The sequence below is a fragment of the Trachinotus anak genome, unplaced genomic scaffold (assembly GCF_046630095.1).
Source record: "Trachinotus anak isolate AG129_WGS33_773 ecotype Australia unplaced genomic scaffold, CSIRO_AGI_Tana_v1 ptg000014l, whole genome shotgun sequence".
In the NCBI taxonomy this organism is placed as follows: Eukaryota; Metazoa; Chordata; class Actinopteri; order Carangiformes; family Carangidae; genus Trachinotus; species Trachinotus anak.
Genome location: NW_027273865.1, coordinates 13,543,944 through 13,565,006, shown reverse-complemented (window position 1 = coordinate 13,565,006; position 21,063 = coordinate 13,543,944). Strand labels below are relative to the sequence as shown.

At 40.8% G+C, this 21,063-nt stretch overlaps 1 protein-coding gene across 4 annotated transcripts in view; it reads left to right on the top strand.

Moving 5' to 3' along the window:
• The first annotated feature begins 108 nt into the window (after positions 1–108).
• stx1a (syntaxin 1A (brain)) overlaps positions 109–21,063 on the top strand; it is a 62,427-nt gene continuing 41,472 nt past the window's right edge. For 2 of the 4 annotated variants that reach the window (XM_071496834.1, XM_071496830.1), the window contains exons 1-2: positions 109–750; positions 13,788–13,865. In XM_071496834.1, coding sequence (XP_071352935.1) covers positions 721–750; positions 13,788–13,865 — 108 coding nt within the window. In that variant the 5' untranslated portion in view covers positions 109–720. The remainder of the gene's footprint in view (positions 751–13,787; positions 13,866–21,063) is intronic. The other 2 variants (XM_071496831.1, XM_071496832.1) reach the window with 2 other exon arrangements.

The window sequence follows — 21,063 nt, the reverse complement described above, 5'->3', positions numbered from 1 at the left end:
TATGTGTGATGTTTTACGCAGACCGTTCCTATCAGTAAAGCGGCACATTACCACTCTTTTTAATCTAAGGAGAAAGGCTATTAATGAGGTCTTTTAGTTTGTTCCGGTTACAGGAACATAACTGTATCCTCATATTCTGGGATTTATACGGGATTTGTATCAGGCACACTAGTGTATTTGCAATTTAATGTGTAAAAGCACAAGATTTCTGGATAGTTGAGGGTTAGGGTCTGCACATCATGTTTCCGACAGGGGTCGCTGTGCGCTTTGGCACCATACAAACCACCTGGGCGTTATCTCTGAACCTGCTCAATCAATAACCAAATTCAACACAATTTCACCACTCAGCCAGCCGACGTCTCTGGGGTGCTCATTCCTCTGTAAATCCAGTCTTCAGTCTGTTCGACGGGCGTTTACAGAGCAGAAAGAAACTTGGGAAAAGGAGCCATAAGGTCAATTAACGCGGGTTGAGGAGGAAGTTGCGGGTGTGTAATGGGTTAACGGCGGAAGGCCTCGCCTTACCTTTCGTGCGCGTCACCCTGCTCTGTAAAGTGGTCCCACCATCCCAGCGCCCGCACCGAAGGAGGGGGGGGAAATCACCGCCTCTCGCCTCGGTCGCTCTCGCATCGCCCCGTCGGTCTCCGCCCCGCCGCTCCATCATCACACACATCCAGCAGAGACACCGGGAGCTGAAGGAATAGGAGTGATTCGCTAGGAGCCATGAAGGACCGCATGCAAGAACTTAGACATGTGAGTTACTGCGTGATTGTGCCGGTGGGTTTGCGCCCAGCTGCTCTGTGAATGGATGCTTTCAGGTGATGTGAAAGCGGATGGAGGAAGCGCGGACCCTCGGAGCTGGGTGCGCTGATTGAGCAACAGTTGTGACTCTCGGGTCTGATGGAGGTGGAAATGTTGTTTCATCACAGGCGACAGGCGCATGCTGCCGCAAAGAGGGATAAAACGCAGCTGAGATAAAGGAGTTCAGATGTTTGATCAAAGCAAAAGTCATTTTCTTCTGTCTCCCAGCGAATAATCACTGTGACCCACCAGTTTATCTTCTTCCAGCAATTTATAGGTTCTTAAATGATTATCCCAGGGAGTTATAGGATAGACACTTTGCTCTTAATGCTATGTAATTCATTCAGGGAATATTCGTTGTTAAATTTTTGCGTCTTCTGTAATCTAATAGTTATCCAGACAAAGTTGAATTTCAAATTGTGTATGCTTTGTGTGCATATGTCATCAGTGAATGATTTGGTGTGTGTGTGTGTGTGCGTGTGTGGTCTGATCGATCAGGCCTGAGCTGTGATTGTGTGACTGCGGTGGGAAATTGGTCCCAGCTCGCCCATTCCACCCCTTAAATGTCCACCCTCTGCGCGTCACAGGCGGTCTTATCCAAAAAATAAGAAATAAAAAATAAAAAACCCTATTTCCACCCACAACCAGCACAAAGGTTTGTCCATTTCTAACAATTGTTTCACAGTGTATTAGTGCTCTGTGAGAGGAAAGGGAGTTTATTCTAACATAAATAAATCCGATTTCCAATCCCACATTCTGCAATCATGAAAATAAAATCTTTGCATTTTACATTTTGACGTGGTTACAGTTGCAGACACACACACACCATTTAGTTTTTTTTAAGTATTTATTAATGATGTTCAAAGCCATTTGTTGTTGAATATGGAGGACTCATGACTGATTAAGGGTTTTTGGCTTGATACAGATACAGAAAAGGAGTCATTGAGTGTTATCCTCCATAGGAATGCTGATTTCAGCGTGATAAAGGCTATTGTATAAGTGTGTGAGAGAGAGAGAGTTAAAGTGGCCATTGTCAGATCTGGGTAATTGGCAGTTAAACTGAGGACGAAGAGGGGAAACAATTTGCAGCTCCTCAGTTTTCAGTGAAGATCTAGCTATGAATTGGCCTCCAGGGAAACAACCCAGCCCTGCCAATTATATTTGTGTGTGTGTGTGTTTGTGTGTTCGTTCAGCATAGGCGTGTCTCCAGTCTGCCATGGTGCCTTCTCACAGTGCAAGAAAGATGCAGTTGTCAAGAGAGACAGAAATAGCCTAAATCTTCCTCACCAGCTTCAACCAATATTCAACCAAGCCATTCTGGGTCAACAGAAATTATATGTCAGCTGATTCCATTTTCTTTTATTATTTTTTATCACATCTTTCATGTCTGAGAAAAGGCAGCTGGAGCGGCTCCAGCCAGACCAATTTCAGGCAATCCAGACCAAATAAAATCGAAGTAAATTGCGAGTCACAGACAGTTATTTCCCATCAGCAATAGATTAATATTGTTTTCCATTTAAAGCCCCAAGTTAATGCAGCTTCTTGAGTCTCATGGAGACGTCGCAGCGGACCACACTTTATAACACCACACTGCAGGGTGCACGTGCAATTGTATAACAGCTCTGAACTAGTGTAATGCAATGGACAAGGGCTGCAAGTGATTATTGCTGTCAATATTGATTATTCTGTCAGTTATTTTAATCAAATGTATAGTGAAAATGCTCACGACAAGTTCCCAGAACCCAAGATCACATCTTTAAACATCTTGCTTTGTCTGACCAACCAAGATATTTAATTTACAGTGATGGGAAACAAAGAAAAGTAGCAAATGCTCACATTTGAGAAGCTGGAATAAGCACATTTTGCTTGATAAAAAATCAATGAATTTACTCATTGTTTCAGCAGAGTTCAGCAGAGTTCCAGCTTCTATTTGGAGAAATGTTGAAGCTTGTGAAACTGACACTACTTAGATTTGGTGACAAAAGCTCAGTGGGTTTCTACCAACAGTGAGTTTGACATTAAAGATGTTCTCAGTGATCTGGTTATAGCGCACGACAACACCTGAGGCTCATTTGACAAAGTGAACCCTCACTTTTTACTTTGCTCACTGCAGAGCCGTTGATGAATTAACTTGTGACAGAACATCTGAAATCGTGTGTATGACAGATAGTTCTCTCCTTCTCTCAGACATCATTTTGAACCCTAGAGCTGATTGCACAAACCCACGACTTAGTGTTTCCACGTACCTTTGCTGGGATAATATTAGTCTGTGCTTTCTCATTTTCAAGATGGAAATGCTGGCTGCTCTTCTGAAAATATTGTCATCAGATTAAAACCTTTTGCACAGCTGGGTTTGGAAGAAAGCTGTGGCATGAAACAGGCCGTTCAGCTGCTGGTTTGGTGCTTCATTTTCTATCTCTGTTGTATAGTGTCAATAGTTTTGAATGAAATTTGAGTCTCTCCAGGAGTTATCTCCTCACTGTTGTGGGGATTTAGGCGCCCTATGTTGCCAGGGAAACAGCTCCTGGTAGGGTGTCCCAAGGCAAAGTGGTCTCTCGGGAGGGGTCAAACTAAGTGAGAAAGGGCAAATCAAACTTTACATGGACATCATATATCCAAACACAATCCAGTGCTCCAAGAAAGCTCCAGGCTTTCTTGACATGATGCACCAGTGCAACCTTTTTTCTCCCGATTCTGATTCTGATACCTCTAACTCAAATGTTAATCCCACCTGTCAAATCTGTCACTGGGATCATTTTCATGTAAAATAACGTGAGCGCAGGGATTGCTGGGGCACTAAAATCTGAGTCTGCAGCCCACTGTGACTCTGTGAATGTCACTGATTTTATAATGGCAGTTGTTGTGAATCGTGACTCACCAATACCTAATCCATATTTGTTAAGTTTGGAATTTTGAATAGGTTTTTGCATTTCATTTTGAAATACTTGTTCTCTTAGTTTAAGGACTGGTGTGTGGGATTTAGTGGCATCTAGTGGTGGGGTTGCAGATTGCAACCAACTGACTACCCCTTCACTCTCACTTCCTCTCCAAGCATGTAGGAGAAACTCCAGTGGCCTTCAGTTAACGTAAAAACACAAAAGTATTTTTTGGACTTAGATTGAAAGTATTTGTTTTGTGCTACATTTGCTGAAATGCATTTTGACATACAGACCAAGCATGGGAGCAGCAAAAAGAAGGATCTTCTTCAGTGTCTTTTCATGTGTTTTTGTAGAATCATACCACAAGTTTACTCACCCATGTGCTTGTGTGTCATTTTGGCAGTAAATTGAGTTTTGTGTGAGGGTGCAGGTTCTGTTCCAACATTGCCCATATGCACATAAAGCTACTTTATGAGCTCAATACCCGCCCATGACTCTGTTCTCACTGGGCTGCTGCCTCAGGCTGCCAGTCTCGATAACTAAAATGGTCATATGGCCCCTCCTCTCCCCTCACCTCGTCCCATCACTCCCAGTTGTCCCAGCAGTTATTTAGTGACAGATGGCGCAGATATGATGCGTTTGTCAGCCTTCTTCAAGCTCTGAAACCTAAGGGGAAACATACTGATGAGGTTATTACAGATTTCACACGCCACAGGGACTGTTATCAATCAGATGTGATTGTTTGTCATTTTGTGGCAGGGAGTTATTTATTTAGGCAGGTATTATGAACACTGCACCTGCAACAGGTCATTTCGCCTTCATATCTCCTTATTTTGTCCTGACGTTGTATCAGCTCTGTCTTTTTTCCTTCTGTCTCGTCATTTGATTGACTATATCTGCCTCTTTTCCCATCTCCACCTCTTTAATAATAACCCTCTCTTTTCTTTCATCCTGTGTGTAATGCTGAATTCCTCCATTATTGCTCTCTGCTCTTTTCCTATCAGTTATTTATCAGATGGCTTCCTGTCCACCCCTACGTTTTTTTTGTTCACCTTTCTCCCTCTTCTCTTCTCTCTGCAGCCTTGTTAGTCAGTGTTAGTATTGGTTCAGGCAGGTGTGTGTGTGTGTGTGTGTGTGTGTACTTGTACTTGCTACTTAGTAAGGACCAAAAAAAGTATTTTACTAACAGAGTGAGGACAGTTTGGGAAAGTGAGGACATTTTGGCCGGTCCTCACTTTTTGAGACACCTTCAAATCACATTTTGAGGGTTAAGACTTGGTTTTAGAGTTATGGCTAGAATTAGGTTTAGGTTAAGGTTAGGGTCAGGGTTAGGGAATGCATTATGTCAATGAGTGTCCTCACAAAGATAGAAGTACAAGTATGTGTGTGTGTGTGTGTGTGTGTGGCGGTGGAACTCACTGTCACTGCCAGCTTGGTGTTAGAGTGACACATTAACTAATAGGATGGATACAGAGCACTGACTCCTAGGCTGTGTGTGCATCTTCGACCCTCTTGTTTCTCCTCTTCCTTTGATTATTATTCCTCTTTTTTCACTGCTCACATCCATCTCCCCTTTATTCCATATCTTTACCTCTACCTCTTTTTCTTCTGTCCTTGACCTGAACTTTGCTATTGACACTTCCTCAGTGACACACACAACAGCGAGAACAAAGAGCCACTTTGCTTGCTGCTGAACTGAACACCGATCCTCTGAGGTTCAGAGGTTTTATTTTTCCTGGTTCAAAGCTTCGGGCCTCTGAGCTCTCAGATCTATGGCTGCTCTCTTCCGACCCACAGATGAGCCTTTGTCCTTAAAATCAGTGGTAGGGCGAATAAAGTAGCAGTAAAATGCATCGTCCTCGTCCTGTATTCTCTATTAACTGTGAAAAAAGTGCACACTTACACACTTTCAAACACATTATTCATCAACACTGGCTGCATAATTGTATTAATGAGCCATGAAATGAGTGTGACCGATCTGGCATTTCACCAGGGACTTGTCTGTCTTTGCAAATGAGGAGACAGTTGCAATGATATTTGTTGGCTGCTAATAGTTATATTTGTGTGAATGGACGTTCCATTGAGCAGTACACAGTCCTCATAGTAAAGCATGAAATAAACACTCATATTCAGTAGAGGTAGATTTTTTTAGATGGTGCCTGCCAGTGAGTTTTCATGCAAGACAAAGTGAGACCAGTGTCATTTTTACTATGCTGTGGTACTGATTGGATTTGTGGTGGCGTTTGCGTGGCAAAATCTTGTTGCTTGCTTGCTTCTCATAAAGAGTAGCAGCTCCTGGAGCTAATAGAGATCCTAATAAAGATGATTCTGTAATCAAACCTTCCCCATCTGTTGCTGGAGAATCAGCTTCAGGTCATATTTGTTACCGCTGCTAAAATTGAATTTGTAATGTGCTGACCTCCCCTTTCACATCATCTCATAATCAAAGGCAGCAGTGTGGTTCTGTAGCCGCACAGATAACTCCTTTTATCACAGATTCTTGTTGGAGATTAAGACCTTTAAACATAATTTACAACCAATTAAACTGTCATTGACCTCACTAGGCCCTAGGTAGCTCTCTCTGTTTAGTGATAATCTTGCAGAATAATAATATGCTAAATCTTGCCAGTTTGAGGCTAAATGTTAACTAACAAGTCCTCCCAAGTAAACAACAAAATACATTATTTGGCATCGGTTGCCCTGCAGAATGACATACATAAACGCTTCAACAGGACAGCTCAGCAGGACAACATCATTTGGACAGATAAGTCCTAAAGCTGAGATGTTTGATGCTGTTGTTTGTCTTGGGAGGACAATCTCTTTTTAACGCTTCTTTCTCTGAAAAGGATTTTGCTATGTCTAACACTACAATTATTATTAATCAATAAATCAATTATTTATTAATTGGCAGCAAGTTATATATATATATATATATATATATATATATATATATATTTTTTTTTTTTTTTTTTTTTTTTTTATATTTTGTCTCTGCCTCTTTCCACCTTTGTTCACTGATTTTTTCGTTGGCTTTTCTCTTCCTGTCTTTCTTCTCTACTGCCGTGATTCTTTTTCGACACATCCTGCCTTTCCTTAACATTCCTCTCACTCTCTGTTACATTCCCCCCATATCTACAACGTAATTGTGTTAGTGGTGCATTGGTGCTGTCATGATGATGATCCTTCTTGGTCAGCGGGTTACACAGTGAGGCGCTCGGTGTATATCCCACAGGGGAATAAGCGGCTGAGGCTGGGGGTGGGAAAAGGCATACGCGGTGACAGCACATCTCTTTTCCTTGCCTGTGATCTGTCATTAAAGTTCAATTGAAGCTCTATGACATTTTCTCACCCACTCCTGCAATGCTGAACACTGGCCGACCACCCGCTGCTGCCTATACGCATGCCCAGGGCCGACAAGTTTGTGTATGAACATCCACAACAGCGTGTAATTTATATAATCATATCTATTGGCAAATTATGTGCTAATAAGCCAAATTGGAAGTAAGCATCCACTATTTAGTCTAAAAGGTCAATCATCCTATCTGAGTCCCTGTAACAGAAAGAGTTATCTCTGTGAGAGCTGGCAACTGCAGACATTTGGATTCTGTCCTGAAATTGATTTTCATTGATTTGAGGAAAGACGTGTTATTATCACATTCTAAGTCATTATTTAACCTTTCGTAGTCTGGCAGTTTGTAAATTTGTATTTAGTCGTGTTTAAATGGCATCACTTTGATGAATCCCCTGTTAAAGGTCAGATAGATGTGAGGGAGGCAGAGGGCGGAGTAGGATGAAAGACTGAGAGAGGAAAATGGAAAGAGAGATCAAATCCGGGATAAAATGAGCTGAGGAAGAAGAGGCTGAATGAGGAAGCTCAAGATCAAGTTTAAGCTACTTGTCATTCATATATATAAAAACACACATGTGAATTAGATATTTTTTCTGAGGAGAAGGTAATATAAACACAATATAAAAACATCTAAAGTGTGGATTTGGTTGGTTAAATGAATGCTGACGTGGTCTCGAGGAAGGATCGTGAGATGGCATGACTAGGAAGAGAGAGACAAAGGTAACTGAGTCCAAGTTGTGTGGGCCTGCCGTTGTAAGGATTCTGTAGTGATGCTGAAATCTGGGGGGAGGAGAGCGAGAGAGAAGGAGGCGAGTGAATGACAGACAGGGAGAACGAGGCAGAAAAAGGAAGATGATTAAAGGGGGAGGACATTGAGGAGGATTGTTAGGCAAAGGAAATTGCTGCACATGCACACACTTTGACTCTGAGCCGCTGTGGTGGCAGTGCTTCGTCTCTTCTCCCACCCACATTCTTCTTCGTGAATCTGCGGAACCCTGGTCTCCACGGGCAAGGCTGATGAAAACCATCTTGTTAACCTCGGACAGATCTGTTTTTCACTGTTATGCTAAGCATCTGTGCTTGAGAAACCAGACGTATGTTTATTTGGACAAAATCAAATAGAAAATCTCATATAAAAAGTCTAAGGAAAAATAACAGGGAAAGAATCATGGTTACAACAGATGTGCTGATGGAGCCAAAACTGCCAACCTGATTATGTGGCCCCATAAAGAGTAACAATTAAATCTGTGTAATTGCCTTCAATGGAGATCAGCAATAAAAGGGAATTAGCAGTTAGCCGTGTATAATTGTGTATAAAGTGCTTTATATTATTAGACATTATCCTTCTTCCAGCTGGAAAAGCATCGACTGAAATTCATGCTAATGCTCTTAATCAAAGATGGAGACTTGTTGATTTTCTTCGAGCACTGCTCCTGATGTTGTTGCCAGTGAGGAGAGGGAATAGTAATGTGAAAGGAAGTGAATGAGTTTTACATTTGGCTGGTTGTCTTTTGGCTCAGTTCATCACTTCCTGTGTCCCCTCGTCACCCACACTGCGCCCTGGATGTGTAATTATCCTGTCTCGATATCCCTGCACTGCCATCAGCCGGTCATTCACTCTGACAGTCATTCAGTCAGCTGACCACGGGGGCAATCAGTCAGAGGGGTTGGTGTGTTGGTTTGTGGTTTTGCTGTGTAGCGTTTGTCATCTTTCTCTGACAACAAAACAGAAGATTAAATCCTTGCTGAGTTACATAATCATTCTGTGGTCCAAGAAATATCGCAATTCATACTCTTGACTCTTGTGTTGATTGTTCTGGTGATCAGTTGAACCCCTGCATTACTAACAAGACTGGGTATGAGCCTTCTTGCTGAAATGTAAGTGAAAATTAATTTTTCACTGGGATTGTGCTGCCAGCTGTTTCCCGCATGCTGTAGATCTCTTGGTGTGTAGGTGTTGAATGTCCTGAGGGCTTTATCATGGGAGCAGGTGATGGCATGTCCATGGCTATTATTATAAGTGGGGTTGTGTGTATGTGTGCTGTTGTATGTGTATCTTTGTGAGGACCAGTTTGAGTCTTAGATAGTGAGAGTGAGGACGTCTTTGAAATGTGAGGACATTGGTTGGCCTGTTTTGTTTTCGACGCCTGTGGCAGTATCTCAACATACAGAAAGATCTAGAGAAAGATATTTGTCTTCTAACATTAGAAAGGCTGTAACTGACATAATACATTCTCCAACCACTAACGCTAGCCCGATTCTAACCCTAATGGATCGGTTCACACATATACTTCTAGTTTTGATCTGATTTGCCCATTTGTTGGGATATCTGTCCCTGACAGTTGTGTCACTACTCAAATACAATGGACGTATATGGAAATGTGCTGCATCCTTGCATCAAAGAATTATATTTAAAAAATGAAACAGCGCCATGTCTTTCCAGAAACAACAACTCTACTCACTTTGCATCATTCATAAACCTTGCTGTTTATGATGTTGTCTATGAAAAGTGTTGACTGCGAGATCTGACTCTGGAATAAAATGTTGTGAAATTTTCTGAATCTAATGTTTTATTTCTATGAGCGCCATGAATGAAGTCTCATTTTCTTCCATGGTTTTGAGGTGGCAGCAGAAACGTGCTATCTCTAGTGAGAAACTAAGTTTGTTTTTTTTTTTCATTTTGGCAGACTGACCCTGTAAGGTTAGAACTAGGTTTTAACTGCATGGGCTCAAAGAGATGGTAAAAGTCACATTATCTGAAAAAAGTGTACATGACTTTGTTGATACAAGAACCATTTACAAGTCAGAAACTGGTAATGATGGTAATTACTGGAAACATGAACACTGCATAAAGCAAGGGTTAGGGGTTAAAAGAATACAGGAGAAGAATAATTGTGTGTGTGTGTGTGTGTGTGTGTACTGAACCTCTGACCCAAGTCTGAAACATCACTTGGACACTCTCCTCCTCACATCTTCTCAGTGGATTTACATATGAGCAGTAAGACTTTGCAAGTGGAGCAAAAAAAAAAAAGTCAGTTTTTATTGTTTATCATATCTTTGTATTTGTCTGCTTAACATGAATAAATAATCCAAGTCTGTGTTTGTGTGTATAAGAGCGAGCACACATCCATAATGAATGTTACGTGGCTATATAATGATAATAAATCTGGTTATGGTCTCAGTGCAGCTGACAGGGTTTTATGAGTCATTTCTAATGCGACTGCAGGAAACTGCTTTAACTGAGTGTAATGCAAAGATGCGGGAAACAGGTCTGCTTTAATATGGAAACACAAAAAGACAATAAAGTACTGCCCACATGGGTTTCCATCTCTACTTCAACTGTCTCTCACTGCTCTCATCTCCTGTATTCTCAGGTAAAAAGAGCGAACAGGGTCTTAATGCATAAGACTTGCAAATATATTTTATTCCGACCCTCTCCATTTGACTACTTATACATCAAGACACACACTCTGTGTCCTGTTATAGCACATGTTATTACTCTTTCACAGCTTTCAGTAACTGTTGTGTTGCTCTTGTTCTCCTCCTCCGTTTCCCAGTGTGCTCACTAGATGTCTGGTTTATCTCTTGGTCCCTCACTCTCGGACTATATTTCCTCCTTCTCCTGTTTACTGTGGATGTGCAGGAGCTTTGTCTTTATAGAGCGACTCCCTGCTGGCGTGGTGCCCAGAACAACTCCCTAATCTAATAAACAGCTTAATCAGGCCACTACTCCTGCTGGGGTGTTTCACCTGAGTGTTGGCCCCAGAGGCAGAGTGCATGGGGTAATGGGGACCAGCTTGCGTAGGCCTTATTCTCTCTGTGTGTTTACTGTCTGTTATATATTATCAGCATGTCAGCTGTAGTGTGCATGTGTGTTTATGTGTCTGGCTCAGAGCATCTGCTGTGTGTGGACACCTAAGTCCAACACTGCAGGCTGAGTCAAGAGTGCAGCACTAAAGGCCTCTCCCGGCAGCTCAGCAGCTCAGTGGGAACTTCAGATCTGGGTGGGAGTCAGAGGTTTGGGGTGCACTGCTCAGTCTTCTCCCCTCCTGACCACTCAAAGTAAAATCAGACCAAAGCCCTCCTCTCTCTGCAGGAGATACAGCATCTCTCTGTAGAGTCTGAACGCACTACGGGTGCTCTGGGGACTTATTCTGATTCCCTGCTTGTCTTCCTCCTCCTCCTCCTCCTCCTCCTCTGCCTCCTGCTGCTGCTGCCTCTTTTCTCTCTACTTCTAATTGTCTGCATTTCCTCAAATGTACCTCATTACCACACTTTTATTTATTAATACCAGTTTTGTTCCAATATGCCTAAAAAAATATGTAAATATGTTCCAATGAGACACACACACGCCAAGAAAAAAATGACATCTATCATACTGGGTGTTATATCTGTCATGACAGTTCAGCACATTAAACACTTTCCAGGAGTTGTCTGATGAATATTAGTAATAATAAATATAAACTCTTGATACAGAGAGCATAAAACAATCAAGTTTCTGTCGGATTAAATATAGTTTGAGTGGGTTCACATAATATTAGTGTGATCACAGTGGCTCTGCATTCCTCTCACTTCGATTTGTGCCAGTTGCCTTGCCATCTCTCGCTGAAGTCTGTCCTCCCCCTCTGTGTCGGCACATCACATGCTAACACTCCACAGAATGACTTTGTGTCTGAGAAAACACGAACACACATGCATCAGCTCGTATCCATTATTGTTTTTGGTAAACACCACACACAGAGTAATGCAGTTCAGTGTTATTCACAGGTTCCATTCGACAAAAGTCGTGTTGTGGAACATTAAAATCAAAGAAAGGAACTTTATTTTTGGATTGTTTAATGTTAGATTCTGGTCAGTTTTGGATAAAATAAAATACTTATACTTCCTCACAGAGACTTGGTTGTTTTCAGATGTTTATAAGACTCTTAATCTCTTTTCAATTGTGGGTTGACTCCTGTCTTTTTCGTACTTGTGTTCAGTAGACCTTTTACACAGCAGGCGTTTTCAGTTGTCATGGTAGGAAAAGCACAGGTGTTACTAATAACATTATTATTACATGATGGCTCCGCTGTATCTGAGTGTCACGGTAAGTGTGACAGTGTGACAGTGAGCCAGAGCCAGAACAATACCAGGAACCTGAAACTGATGCAGCTCAATTATATCCAGCCATCACCAATTACATTATCTATACATGTGCTTTTCCTTATGTAACATATAGCATTGTAGAGATGGCCTAGTTTTGTTCATCGTATTGTATGAACAGATGAAATTCCCATTCGGTATTCCTGTCTTTGTTGCTTTCTGCGTCTGTGTTTGCTGGGTCGAATGTACACTAAGAAACTTAAGAATAAAAACAGTGTTCACACTCAGCTCCACAGAGCCTCTGCAGAACACAGATGTGCATGCAGTGCGATCTGTTAACAGTAATATTACCAGCACAGACACAGATCTCACTTACCTGCTGATGGACCTCTCACTTGTCTGGAGCCTTCGTGGAAAACACTTGAAGAGGAATCAGCAGCAGTCAATTGCGTCAATTGCTCACCCAACTCACATGATGGGAAAGTTTCTCCTGATGGTATAATGCATTGCAAGCGCATAAGTGTCTCTGTCTGGATGAACCTGGCCGACTGCCCACACACATGGATGGCATGAAAATCTTAATGCGACTCTTGGTGGTTTTAAAATATTAATTGGGCCTAATTGTTAAGAGAGTTGTTTTAAAATGTGGTGGCACTCAGGAAATCGTCTTCTTAGCTTTACAGCCGTTTCCTTTCCAAAGGAGGTTTGCAGTAAGAGGTCTGTCTGAGCCTCAGAGCATCGTGTGACCTTTAATTTTGACTGAGGCCACTACACCGATACACAACTCAGCCTAACACTATTCCTGTGATCCACAGTGCGCCACATGGACATGTAGAGTTGGGGAGGCTGAGGGTGGCTTGAGATTTGAGCTACCTCTTGTTGAGAGGCAGGAATACAGTATATAAAATCATAATTTTGATTTACATAGCTGGGAAAGTCCTTGTCATATGTAATATGTAATATATAAGATTGTCTTCCTGCTGTTGGGAATTTTTAAGCTGTTTCAGCCAGAAAAAGATGAAAACTACTCCACAGTGCTGATAAGAAAATGGAAGTCACAGGCTGCTAATAGGGAATTGAATTAGTTTGACAGTGGAAAGACAAATGTTATGAAGCCACATTAGATCCCTGCTAATGCAGAGTAATGGCTAATATGTGATTAGAGCACATATTTCTTAATGAATCATTGGCAAAATGCTAAAAACTTTGAGACGTTTTAACTTCATAGGATGAACCAGTTGAAAGTTTTATTCTTGGATGTTGGCAGCTTTTTCCTCCTCATCAAACAGGCTTTAAATGCCTATTTAGTCTTTTTTGTGACCGTGTGTGTGTTTGTGTGTCTGTATAGGTATAAGAGTGTAAAAATCAAGGTTTTCTTTGCCTCTAGGTCCTAATTCAATAATAAATTGCTAATCACTCGACCTGTGGGTTTAATTACAAGTGTTGTTAAGTGCTCCATGTTTCTAATCAGTTGATGGGTGGAGAGGTTGGGGAGAGTGTTAATACTGTTTCAGTTAACCTTGAACTATCCAAAAAAAAAAAAAAACCAAAAAAAAAAAAACAATAACCAGTGTTATTTTAGTGCAAATGTGCCTTAAGTAACTTCAGTGGAAATGTTCATTACTTTTTTATCTTTTAGCTGTTTCATATAATTCCTAATTGTATATTTGTTTGTCCAGGGGAAGGAGACGACAGAGGAGGAGGATGAAGTCGCTGTGGGGATGGAGAAAGGCTTTATGGACGAATTCTTTGAGCAGGTTTGTTTATTCCACAGTCCCTATCTTTCCTTCTTTGTCTCTCGTTCTCTGTCAGTCCCTATTATTCCCATTCACACATTAACAGATTCATAGTAGGCTAATAACTTGCCATCTTAGATTAAAGTCCAGGTCATTTGCTACACTACAGCCTGCCTGGATATCATTCCTCTCTCGATATTGAATCTAATCGTGTTGGTTTTTCAGAGCACTGCAATCAATCTCATGCCATTTCTCTTCCCTGGGGAGCATTGATATGATTTATAGCTGTTGATGTTGTGCTGGTGTGGCATGGATCATTATGTATTTTTATTTCATATCAAAACGACTTTATCGATTCAACAACACAACAATGTTCTCCTTGTTTGTCCGGCTCTGAATAACATCGGTGATTTCACTTATTTCTCCTGAGTTTCTCCTCTTGTGCATGACAGATACTCTGTATGCATCATGACTGTGTACAACTGCATCTATTCATGCATTCAGGAGTGCATTTTCCTGTACATGCTGTGCACTTGTGCTGGGAGCACAAACTGAACATCATCATGGCTCTCAGAGGTGAGGTGGGGAGGGGGGCGGGGTTGCCATCTCTTCCCCAGAGAGATGGAGACCTGCTGTGAATCATCAGTCATATGGGGCCAGGCTGACTTGACTCTGTGACATCTTTCTCTGTGAGTAAAGCGGCCTCTGTAATGCCTTTTTAATGGGCCCACTACATACGTCTCCCACAGTGAGTAGGTTAGAAGTAATAGGCAGTTTAAATCAGAAGAGGGCTGAGGGAGACTTTACATCTTCTATATAATCCATATTTATCATCATTTATCACATCTCTTTTTCTGTCACTGCTATATTACTTATGTTTCATCAGCCAGTCCCTTCATCTTTTTAAAACACCTGTGTATATCAATCAAAGTGGCTAAATCATTTGTAACTGAGCTGCAGGTGCATCACTCAAAAACATTGTATAGATCAAGGGGGATGGTCTCAACAACCATGGCAACGTACGAAAAATAAAGACAGACAACATCAGGTGTATTATGGAAATACTGTATAAAATATAGGGGTTTGACAGTAGTTGTTCAGACAGGAATAGAAGTAATTTCAAATTCATGTGTGCCATACACCTTCAATCATATATGACCACAACCACTACTTCAAGCAACTGGGCAGCACATAAATAGACATGGCAGTCATTCATTTCGCTCAGTGCTGCTTTCACGCAGCTACAACCACCGCTTGCCTCTCAGCAGTTTGACTACCTCCACTTCCTCCTGCATTAGCATTTAGATTTCCCCATTCAGTCTGACTTCATGTAAATTTCACTGTAGTGTATCTCACACTCTGCCTGGCACCTTAGAGACAAGTCTGTCACACTTGTGCAGACGTATTTGGGAGTATCATAGGAGCAGGAGTCACACTGCTAAACCAGAATGTGCCTTAAATTTTGGAACAATTAACACCTAGAATGAGTATCCTGACTGAATGGTCACGCAATCTAATATAACCCAGCTTAATGTAAATGTTTTCAGCGTTGCATTATCCAATGATCCATCAATTTTCAAGTCAGTTATCCTAATGGAGGTTGTGGTGCAAACCAAACAAACACAGCTGCCTAAATATCCCCATGCAATGAGAAATGGGCTTTAATTTGTTTCTATATACATGTCAGGTTATGTATGATAGGGTTGTAGTTGTAGATTGACTTATCAGTTGGTGTGGGAGCTAGAAGTATCTCACCTAATGAATGAGGGTGGCACTCTTCCTGCTCTTTTTGTGAAGTTGTTTTCTCCTAATCACATTGGTCTTGTAATTCCATAGAAAAGACATTATTATTGATTCTAGCCTCTTAAAAATGACTTAGTCAGCAACATAGGGATGTTTTGAATAAGGTATAATATCTGAGGTAAGAAGATCATCTTTATTGAATTCACTCTGCCAAGTAAGGAGATTTTCCAGAATTGGATTTTGCTCTTTGATTCATCTACTAGGTAGGAAGTTGGATGTTGACCTGTAAAAGAGAAGAGTACATTTCTTTGTCGATATCTTAAATGGAAAGTGTTAAGAGGGATAGAGTGGACTGGCATCAATATAATTTTATTCCAGTTAATACGATATCCTGAAAATGTACCAAATAGGTTATTGTGCCTTGTGGTTTCACAATGTACAATAGAATATCATCTGCGTATAATAATATTTTATCTAATGTTTCTTTTGTGTTGTAGCCATGGATTTGAGGGTCTAAAATTTGTTTTTCTTTGGCTTGATTCTGAGATCTGCCTGAACCCAGTGTTGGTTTTGCCAACAAAACTCTGATTACAAATACAGTATTTCTTAAAGACCTATTTTTATGACAAAAACAAAAAACAAACAAAAAATAAAAAGTAACATTTAAAATGAGACCTTATGACAAAATGTATTACATTATTCATCAAAGAAAATGACAATGTGAAAGATGGAGAAATTACTGGACTAATTACTGTTTTAATTCAAAATATTATACAACAACCTACAGGCAGCCACTGTAGCATCTATCTCCTGATTAATAAAACAGTTCCCTCCACTGCCTAAAATGTCTCTTATTCAGAGATGGTTCAGCCACTTGGCCTATATCACTGCTGTTGATAAACAGAAGCATCTTGTAGAGAATGGTGCTATGTAACGGTCAGTAATGTTATCTGATGTTACTGGTCCTAAGGAGAAACAAATTAGTAGACAGTTAGTCTGAATATTTATTACAAAGAAATGAATAAACTGAAGAAACCAATACAAATATGGGGTGTGTCAGTCACATCATGTGATGTAAATGTGCATGTTTGAACATAAATTGTGGAGTGGTGTGAAGTAAAGATAAAGACATAAACCAAACAAAAGAAAATGGACCAATGCTGGCGGGGATGAATTAAGGTGAGTGAGAGAGAGGGTAGAGCGATGTTGACCCGTGCTTTTAAGCTGTGGGAGCACGCAGCCCAGGTGCTCCAAATCTGGCTCTCATGATCACCTCCCTCTGTTACCTTCAAGAACACACAAGCAGTAACTTGTCCACGGCAACTGCAAGGCCAATTAGGCGGGGACCGTCACACAATCCAGAGCTTGTAACCACAGCTGAGGGTTGAGGGTAAGGAAGACTGACCAGCTTATCACCAGCATGGTCCCTAGATTGTAACATAGCATCAGTGCCAGCAGAGCACTGAAGCTGCTCCTGTATTAACTGATTGGCATCAGCTGCTTCATTCATGCTTCACACTCAGTGACTCATTGATAAGCTCACTGGCCACCAGCTGACTAGTCATGTCCAACTGCATTTCACGTACTGTTGGTGTGCAGCCAACGCAGGTTGCTGCAGTAGCTCCTGAAGCTTCCTCCACCACCCTAAATTTTTGGTATTGTTAATTTTACTGAGATCTAATCTTTATGTGTTTTATTATCCTTTTATTAGGATTCTTGTTACGGTTTGGATTATTTGAGAACTCCATCAAAGAGCAGAGCTTTTTCGGCCAAAGCTAAATGTGAAGGGGCTGCATGGTTTGTGGTCTGTCTATGAATTTGTGAGACGTGCTGACCAACCGTCTAACAAGCACTGTGGACTGAGAGTAAAGCTGTCTCAAACATTTTCTATAAATGTTCATGTCCTTGATGAAAGTTTCTCTGCCTGAGCAGTGGTCAGTTCTTAATGCCATCTCTTGACCACAAGAGACCCAAACTCATCCACATGGGGCAGCTGATCTGGCATCACCTGGACCAAGCAGTCCACCATTTATCTGGAGAGAAGCATATTGTCAGATCAACGTGGCAGATCTTCATTTTGACCGTGGCAATGCATGTGAGAGTTCAAAGTCCAATTCTGATCTGTCCGATATGTAAATAGAAGAGATGTTACCCGAGTATCAGCAAACTGGACACTCTGCAGCCCATTGCTGTGTCTCAATATCCTGTCCATTAATATCCAAAAAGAGGGGGTGACAAAGTAGGGTGACTATCAAGACAGAAGTGATAAAGGGTAGAATTTGAAAATTACACTTAAAACACTGTAATTATGGGATGTTTTATATAGCACTGCGGGAACACTTCCTTTTATTTCTGTTCTCCTGCTGCTTCTCGGCTCTGACAGACTACCTATATCCACATGTAGATAATGAAGCGTCCGGTTTTTTTTAGTCTGTTACATCTGTCTCAAATGAGAAAGTTAAGAAAGTGGAGTCTGAGTCAAATTGGGGGACAGGGAGATCAGCAGAGAACAGTTTGAGACCACCAGCTAATAACATGTGACAGAAGGAGATGTAGATAGTGAGGGGAGCAGATTAAGGGAGCAGAGGGAGTGAAGGTGTAATCAGGCTCTAACCCTGACTGGATGCGTTAATTAAGCTTTCAGTGGTGATCTGCAGGGGAAGCCGACAGTGGAGAGACAGCTGCAGCCCCTTGTCTTTCACTCACACCATAAACATAACCCTCAGAGAGTGACTATTGATTTTATAATGAGTTTGTGGCATTTGTGTGAACATTTGTGTCTGTTTCTGCTTTTGCTACATAATGTGTTAAAGTATCATGTACTACACTGCGTCTGGTATCGATCTGTGTGTTTGAGTATTTGTAATTGCCCATGCGCTTTAATCTTTACCTGCCTTTACCTCTTTAAAATTGCTTATTCTCTTCATAATGCTCCTGGCAATGCTTTTTTTTTTATTGGAAGTTGTTATTAAAACTTTATTCAAGTATTTATGTGTGTGCAGGGTGGTTTATGTGTAAAATTCATATGTAACATGAATATTGTTTTTCATTTTGCCCCTGTTAAGCACTTTGTAATCTCTGATTTTGATGTGCTATAGAAAAAAACCTCATTGTAATTATTATAAATAAAATCTGGCAATTAAAGGATTATTGTCATTGTCAAAAGTTTCCATGAATAAACCTACACCAACGATAAATTTATCCTTTTTCACAAGACATGAACTTTTCAGGCTGTCTCTCACCCTTAAGCAGCTCCTGCTTCTGTGCCATAGATTTCCATTGTCATCCAGAACCTCCCAGACCAAAAGTAGAAATCAACGTGGTCTACAAATCTTGGAAAAGGGGGCTGAATGAACAATTCAAGTGTTTACATTAATTTTTTGTAGGTTATATATGCTTTATTAGTAATTTTGAAACATTGTTGTAGACATGAAGATCTGAAAATTGTTTGATCTCTGTTTGATTTGTAGAATTGGTCATTGCTGTACAAAGCCTAATTTCTGATGACTTCTCTCTCTTTCTCCCTCTTTCCTGCTCTGTCTGCTCAGTGTGTCTTGTTTATAGTTATTTCTCTGTCTCCTTTAGCAATAATAATGTAATAAAAGTAGTTTATTTGCCATAATAGAGGCGGTGCTCAGTGTATTGGAACTGCTCCTCTGCTTCCCTGCAGTTCCCGAGCAGCTGGGAAACTAGAGCGGCTCGGTAGACTGCCCATAACAAGAGGTGTAGCCCTAGATCCCCGGTCAGCATCCATACACGGTCCAGTTAAGTTCCAAGTTTATACCCAGTAGCAACAGTGTGCTAAGTTGGTAAATATCTGATATAACCTGTTTGCACCAGAAACTCCAACCAGTGGTGGAAATATCATCACTCAGTCAGTCAGAGACATTCCACATTATGGAGCTGCCCCCACTGTTGCGGTCCAGCCAAAAGTTTACATTCAGGTGACATTTTATGAAGATTGTCTTATAGTTTATTTCTCCCTGCTCATTATACTAGCAAAGCAATGTCAAAGCAGAATCCACACATTTTTCATAATGATGAAGTCTTCCGCCGTGTACATGCTGTATCGGTACTGACAGGAAGCGGTACAGATGGTAACTGTAATGAAGTCTTCGCCTTCTGCTATGCCGTTTAACAGCAGGTATGACATTTGATGTGGGCTGTTTAGCACCACACTTTCAGTGTAAGAACGAATCTGTACCATATGTTGTATGTGTCGCAACCTTGATAGAAGTGTGTGCATGTGTCTGCATAATGTGATGCTTAGTTAAGGCTTCAGTCTTATGTGGTCATGAACTAAGCTATATATTGTGGATGTTTAAATAACACAAGACTGAAACCTGCTCTTTCTCTCAGATTGATTGATAGTTTTACATAGAGGACAAACACTAGACAACAATTAAATCTTTAAAATCTTTTAAAAGTTATTTTTCATGACGCTGGTAAAATGTTTGTTTGCATCCATCTTTATCAAGTGATAAATCAGATCAGACCTATATTTTGAATTAAGATCAATTTGGATTTTCTGTCATTAAGTCTTAAACTGATCTACCATAAAGTTGTGTTGATTATAATAAATTAGGGTCATTTTAATAGCATTTTTAAAAACCATCATAAACAACTTGTTCACTTCGTACAATTCATAAAGTCAATAAGAAGATTTTTAACCTTATTTTTATGCATTTGTCACACTATGACATGCATATAAGCACCATTACATTTGTCAATACTCTTCTTATATTGTGTAGCAAGGCTCATTTCATGCACCCAAAATCCTTCACCTGATGATGCAAGAGTGAAGTGAGCAACAGCAAGACAGACTCGCTGTGGCCTCAAGCTTCTAATTATTCTCCCTGCCAGATCAAAATTAGACTTTTATACCAGAATAATGACTAAGGAAGGAAAAGTGCAAACTGGAAACTCCATGTTTGCAACTCCACTGTGATTACTTGGATGGTTGACAGGACATTTGTTGACAGGTTATTTGTATGAGATACAGGGAGAAGTGACAAATGTCATGTCTGCCAGCAGGTCAAGTTCACAAAGAAAAGTTCTAAAATGAGTAAAGTGATCCTGCAAGTGTTTATGTTTATTTATTTTTGCATGTGTGTGTGTGAGCTTCTCAGCAGTTTCTGATATTGGTTCTTCTCCCACACCAATAAAATTTGCCTGATGTTTTATGAGAGCTGAGAGACACACCATATAACACATGATCTCTAAACCGAGAGAGCTTAAAGTGGTTTCATCTCCTGCTCAATTACCGTCTCTTTCTCTCCCAGCTCACTTTACTTCAAGCTACTTTTTAACATTGTGATCTCTCTCCACCTGTCTGTCTTGCATTTGTTTAAGTCTGCACTGACGTCACTGTGCGTCCTGTATTGCCTGGTCTCTCCCCAGTGGTCCTCCAGAGCAAATTAAGCTGTTATTAAAAAACAGATCCAATCAGCAGCTAATTAAAGAGATAATGAGAGAA